Source organism: Myotis lucifugus, unplaced genomic scaffold (genome assembly GCF_000147115.1).
Source record: "Myotis lucifugus unplaced genomic scaffold, Myoluc2.0 scaffold_3243, whole genome shotgun sequence".
Classification (NCBI taxonomy): domain Eukaryota; kingdom Metazoa; phylum Chordata; class Mammalia; order Chiroptera; family Vespertilionidae; genus Myotis; species Myotis lucifugus.
In genome coordinates this window covers 9944-16706 of record NW_005874291.1, presented here as the reverse complement: position 1 = coordinate 16706, position 6763 = coordinate 9944, and the positions used below count along the sequence as shown (strand labels likewise).

At 42.3% G+C, this 6763-nt stretch overlaps 1 protein-coding gene and 1 pseudogene across 1 annotated transcript in view; one reads left to right on the top strand and one right to left on the bottom strand.

Moving 5' to 3' along the window:
• Positions 1-520: 520 nt before the first annotated feature.
• LOC102423477 (olfactory receptor 1J4) overlaps positions 521-6763 on the top strand; it is a gene marked incomplete at its 3' end in the record, with an annotated part of 12679 nt that continues 6436 nt past the window's right edge. The window contains exon 1 of the mRNA XM_006108713.3: positions 521-1017. Within this exon, the coding sequence (XP_006108775.3) occupies positions 521-1017 (497 nt within the window). The remainder of the gene's footprint in view (positions 1018-6763) is intronic.
• On the bottom strand, positions 2649-3460 carry LOC102423181 (annotated as a pseudogene).

Here is a 6763-nt window from a genome sequence, read left to right as displayed (position 1 = left end):
GTTGAGTGTTTTTCCAGGTTGTGTCAGGAGTCACCTGTGTTGATGTGCATTGAGAGTGTGTTTGTGGGGTGAGTGGTGCATCACTGTGTGTTGTGTATGTCTCACTTTGTGTTTTACCTTGTGACTTGTGTGTATGTATATGAGTATTTATTAGCTGAACCCCACACTGACCATCCTTCCATTAGGATGGAAAAGTGGTCACACGTCATTAGAATCCTCAAATCAGCTGTGTGCATGTGTGTGTGTGTGTGTGTGTGTGTGTGTGTGTGTGTGTGTGTGTATCCCCTCATGCTTCTGTGTGATAATGTCTGTTTACTACTTTGGGGTTCAATGTTTTCCTGGAGCCAGACTAAAATGGAGGGAAGTTGTATACATTCACAGATATGAGAAATTAATATGAAAGTATTTAAAAATAAATGGTTTTCCCACAGAATGACAGTATGGGATGTGATGGTCCTGGTCATCATGTTTAATTTCCTGAGATTCCCACACCTTCATCCCCAGGAGAGAGAAGAGCAGCATGAGGCCTGAGAACCAGAGCAGCGTGTCCCACTTCCTCCTCCTGGGGCTCCCCATCCCGCCAGGGCAGCAGGGCGTGTTCTTCACACTCTTCCTGAGCATGTACCTGACCACGGTGCTGGGCAACCTGCTCATCATCCTGCTCATCAGGCTGGACTCTCGCCTGCACACGCCCATGTACTTCTTTCTCAGCCACTTGGCCTTCTCTGACATTTCTCTCTCATCTGTCACTGTCCCTAAGATGCTCATCAACATGCAGACTCGGCAACAATCCATCTCCTATGTGGGATGCATTTCTCAGTTGTATTTCTTCATACTTTTTTGTACTCTTGACAATTTTCTTCTGGCTGTGATGGCATATGACAGGTATGTGGCCATCTGTCACCCTCTACATTATACCACCATCATGAGGGAGGGGCTGTGTGTGCTGCTGGTGGCTGGCTCCTGGATTCTCTCCTGTGCCCATGATTTGTTGCACACCCTCCTATTGGTCCGACTGTCCTTCTCTGCCAACAATACCATCCCCCACTTCTACTGTGACCTCGCTGCGCTCCTGAAGCTGAGCTGCTCTGATGTCTCCCTCAATAAGCTGATGATTTTCACCGAGGCAGGAATGCTTTTCTTCCTGCCTTTTGGTGTTATTTTGGGCTCTTATATCCGTATTGGGACTATCATGCTGAGGGTCCCCTCTGCTAAGGGACTCTTTAAAGCCTTTTCTACCTGTGGCTCCCATCTCTCTGTGGTGTCTTTATACTACGGGACAGCTGCAGGTGTTTACTTTTTCTCCTCATCATGGGGTTCCAAAGACATAATTGCTTCAGTCATGTACACGGTAGTTACCCCCATGCTGAACCCCTTCATCTACAGCCTTAGGAACAGAGATATCAAACAGGCCTTACAGATGTGTGTCAATAGGGTTAAATTCTTTAAGCAGCAATCACTAAATCCTCTTGTTGCAGTCAGGAGCATAGGGAGCTAGATCTCCTAAAATTATTGTATAGTCGACACCTCCATATAACTTTCCTAGAATATGCATTCTCTTGTCATGTATAAGCATTGTTATAAGTGCACTAGCTCATGTTTGCTACTTGTGTTGTTAATAAATTTTCATTCTCAATTGATAATTTTTGCTTGTTCATCATATCTTATAAGATAATGCAAAATCCTATGCAAAACAAGCTGCACAATCATAATTGCAGGTTTGTCTCTTTCTGTTTTGAGATATGTCATTTTTTTACTTATGCATTTTTAACATTTTTTGTGCATGTAATGAAAGCAGCAAGAGGTTCCAGGACACCAGATGAACCAGTTCTGAGATTTTCCCCAAGATAAATTTTAACAGCTTTAGGTTCTTCAGTGTTTATCAAAATACAAAAGAAAAAAGTAGAGATTGTTTTTGATGTCAATCTGACCCTTGCAGGCTGAGGGAGTGAAAGCACATGTGGGCGGGGGCTCTGAGGAGCTGGGCTAAGATGACTGGTCACCGGTCTGCACTCCTACTGGTGAGACCCAGACAAGCTGGCGCAAGTGAGTGTGTGTGTAGGGACCATGGCGGCCTCCTGTTCTGGCCTGAGTGGTCCCACCAAAGCACCTACACTGATCTATACTCACCGTAGGGAAGGCTGGGGTCCCTCAAAGGGGTCTGAGTGGTGGCTGCAGCCCCCATCCACCCCCATAAGCAGTGGTGTAAGCACAGGTAGAAGCACGAATGCTATGGGATGCCGATGACCGAGCGAGACAAAGCCAATCAGGGACCATAAGTGACCATGCAGAATATATTGTGGCTGGTTCTGCCCACTGCACGCTCCAGATGGGAGACGGACCAAGGCAGATTGGACTCAAGCCGTTACTGCAGAACCTACACTAGGCACATTTCTCCCTTCTCTGTGTTAAAGTGTCTCCTTACCTTGTATTTATATTATAAAAAATGCACTGAGGTTGGGTTAAAAACCAACCACCAAAATGGATCTCAACACAGATTTAAAGCCCAGAGGAGGAGCATTGAGGTGATCTCACAGCAACACTAGAGGCCCTGCCCTAAGTGCCCCAAATCCCTTCTCGGTACTAAACAGTGGGTTGATTCTGTTATTTTTATTTTTATTTTTTACAATAAGAAAATCTAAGTAATATTGCTTAGGAGTACAGAAACTGCCTCATTGGAAACAAGAACTATTTACATTAAATAAAAACCCGGTTGCAGGCTGCGTCTGCACATGTACAGCACGATGAAGCACACTGGGGCCGACCATGGAGACAGCTTCTGGCACTCACACCACAGGGGCACGTCTGCCACATGAGAGGAAAGCAGGGTGAAGGAGGGAGTGAGGGGGAAGAGAGGAGTTCGGCTCACTTCTGGTTCTGGAGCTGATTGGACAGCCAGTCCAGTCCCTCATAGAGCCCGTCCCCACTGGTGGCACAGGTAGCCTGAATGGACTAGTTCCTGTGGAGCAGAGGGGTGGCCCAGCTTGTCTGTGATCTCAGCTGCATGCATGGCATTGGGGAGGTCCTGCTTGTTTGCGAACACAAGCACGACAGCATCCCTGAGCGCATCCTCTGCCAGCATCCACATAAGCTTTTCTCGAGTCTTGTTCACATGCTATCGGTCATTGGTGTCAACCACAAAGATGAGACCTTGTGTGTTCTGGAGGTAGTGGCGCCACAGAGGCCAGATATTGTTCTGGCCACTCAAGTCCCACACAGTGAAGCTGATGTTCTTATACTCCAGTCTCCACTTTGAATCCAGTGGTGGGGGTGGTGGTCATGATCTCACCCAGCTTCAACTTGTACAGGATGGTTGTCTTCCCTGCAGCATCCAGGCCCACCATGAGAATGTGCATTTCTTTTTTGCCAAAAAGGCCCCTGAAGAGGTTTGCAAAGATATTCCTCATGCTGTAGACTGGAGGGAGAGACACTGGCCAGAGAAACCCTCGGCAGCCACCGTGCTTCTGTTATTCTGAGCCAGGCTTTGGTTTCGCTCCCACCCATTTTTAATGTTGTTATGTCATAGAACACTCACTTATTTAGCATCATGATCTGTGCCTGGTGATCTTTCTTTTTTTTTGAACTGATTGTTTTTATGCTGGCTTTTGTTGGCTTCTGGCTAATTATGTTGGCCGACTGCAATCAGCCATGATAAGAATAATTACACTATAAAAATTGGTATATGCTACAAAGCAAGGCTGTTAGAAAAAGAGACTTTTTAGGAATGCATTTAAGAGCACACCACTAGTTTTATAATTAGGAAGAGTTTGTTGTAATGGGTCCCTACCTTAACACCTCATCTACTTCTGATATTAATATAAATACTTTATATCAATAATAGGGGCCCGGTGCATGAAATTCGTGCATGGGTAAGTTCCCTAGGCCTGGCCAGCAACCAGGGCTGATCAGGGCTTTCTGGCTGCCAGCCGGGTCCTTCCTTCATTCCATGCCATCCCCTAGTGGTCAGCACACATCATAGCGAGCAATCAAACTCCCCGCCACTTGGTCGAACTCCCGAGGGGACACTTTGCATATTAGCCTTTTATATATAGAGATAGGATAGATACATATACAGATATAGATAAGATAGAGATATAGATAGAGATATAGGTACTAGTATAGTATAGTACAGTTCAGTATAGTATAGTCAAGATGCAGCTTTCTTGTGGTTACAGTAGGTCTTCAGGTTACATCGGAGATCCATTCCTATGGCGCGACGTAATGTGGTTTTCGCCGTAAGTCAGAACCCACATACATAAGCACCTATGTCACTCACATGGAGCAGATACACAGCAGTAATATAGTGAAACAGAAAAAAAAATTAAAAGAAAGATAACAATTCTTGACCTTTTCTTGTGGTAAATAAATAATAAGAAACATAAAGCCTATTGTGCTCAATTAATATCTGACCAAGGTGGCAAGAGCATACAATGGAGTGAAGATAGTCTCTTCAATGAATGGTTTTAGGAATATTGGACAGATGCATGCAAAAAAATTAAATTAGACCACCAACTTACACCATACACGAAAACTAAACTCAAAATGGATAAAAGACTTAAATGTAAGACGTGAAACCATAAAAATCTTAGAACAAACAATAGGCAGCAAAATCTCAGATATCTCTCATAGCAATAATGTGTTTCCTGATACACCTCCTAGGATAATGGAAACTAAGGAGAAATAAACAAATGAGAATACATCAAAATAAAAAGTTTCTGCACAGGAAAAGAAACCATCAACAAAATAACAAGAGAACCCATTGCATGGGCGAACATATTTGCCAATGATACATCCGATAAGGGGTTAATATGCAGAATCTATAGGGAACTCATACAATTTAACAAAAGGAAGATAAACACTTGAATTTAAAAATGGGCAAAGGACCTAAATAGACACTTCTCCAAAGAGGACATACAGAAAGCCAAAAGGCATATGAAAAAAATGCTCAAGGTCACTAATCATCTGAGAGATGCAAATCAAAATGACAATTAGGTACTATATCACACCTGTCAGAATGGCTATCAGCAACAAATCAACAAATGACAAATGTTGGTGAGGATGTGGAGAAAATGGATCCTTCATACATTGGCTGGTGGAAATGCAGACTGGTGCAGCCACTGTGGAAAACTGTATGGAGTTTCCTCAAAAAAATAAAAATGGAATTATCATTTGACCCAGTAATCCCACTTCTAGGAATATATCCCAAGAAATCAGAAACACCAGTCAGAAAGGGCATATGTACCCCTATGTTCATAACAGCACAATTTACAATAGCTAAGATTGGGAAACAGCCTAAGTGCCCATCAGCAGATGAGTGGATTAGAAAGCTGTGGTCCATCTACACAATGGAATACTACACTGCTCTAAAAAAGAAAGAACTTTTACCATCTGCAACAGCATGGATGGACCTGGAGAGCATTATGCTAAGTGAAATAAGAGTTTGTTGTAATGGGTCCCAAATAAGAGTTTGTTGTAATGGGTCCCTTTCTCCACCCAGTCGGAGAAAGACAAATATCACATGATCTCACTCATTTGTGGAATATAATGAACAACATAAACTGATGAACAAAAATAGATCCAAGACACAAAAGCATCCAACAGACTGTCATACCTCAGAGGGAAGGCAGGAGAGTTGGAGTGGGTGGAAAAAGATCAACCAATGAAATTGTATGCATAACCCATGGACACAGACATTAGAGTGGTGAAGGCCTGGGGGAGGGGGGGAGGTGGTGCAGATGGGCTAGGAGAGGTCAATGGGGAAAAAGGGGGCCATATGTAATATTTAAACAATAAAGTTTTTTTAAAAGAAAGGAAAAAAAAGAAATTGAGGAAAATACAAATAGATGGGAGCATATACCTTGTTCACGGATCTGAAAAATTAACATCATTAAAATGTCCATAGTACCCAAACCAATCTAGGACAAATATTCCAAAAAGTTATATGGAACCAAAATGTCCCCAAGAACCTCAGCATTCTTAAGAAAAAAGAACAAAGTTGCATGCATCACAATACTCGATATCAAACTATACCACCAGGCCATTATAATCAAAACAGCCTGTCATCGGCATAAGAACAGGAATATAGAATATATGGAACAGAACAGAGAACCCAGAAGTCAACCCATGGCTTTCTAGTCAATTAGTATTTGACAAAGGAGGGAAGAGCATAGAATGGAGTAAAGACAATCTCTTCATGAATGGTGTTGGGAAAATTGGATGAATACATGCAAAAAAATGAACTAGACCACCAACTTACACCATACACAAGAATAAACTCAAAATGGGTAAAAGACTTAAATGTAAGTCGCAAAACCATAAAAATCCTAGAAATAAACACAGGCTATAAAATCTGACACATTTCTTGTAGCAATATTTTTGCTAATATATGTCCTAGGGCAATGGAAAGAAAGGAAAAAATAAACAATGGGACTACATGAAAATATAATGATTCTACACAGCAAAAGAAACCATCAACATAATGGAAAGGGAACCACTGTATGAGAGAACATATTTGCCACTAATACATCTGATAAGGGGTTAATTTCCCAAATGTGTAAATAACATCTACAACTCAACACCAGGAAAACAAACAATCCAGTTAAAAAATGAGCAAAGGACCTAAATAGACACTTCTCCAAAGAGGACACACAGATGGCCAATAGACATATGAAAAAATGTTCAATATCACTAATCATCTGAGATATGCAAATTAAAACCACTATGAGATGTCACCTCACACCTGCCAGCATGACATCATCAATAA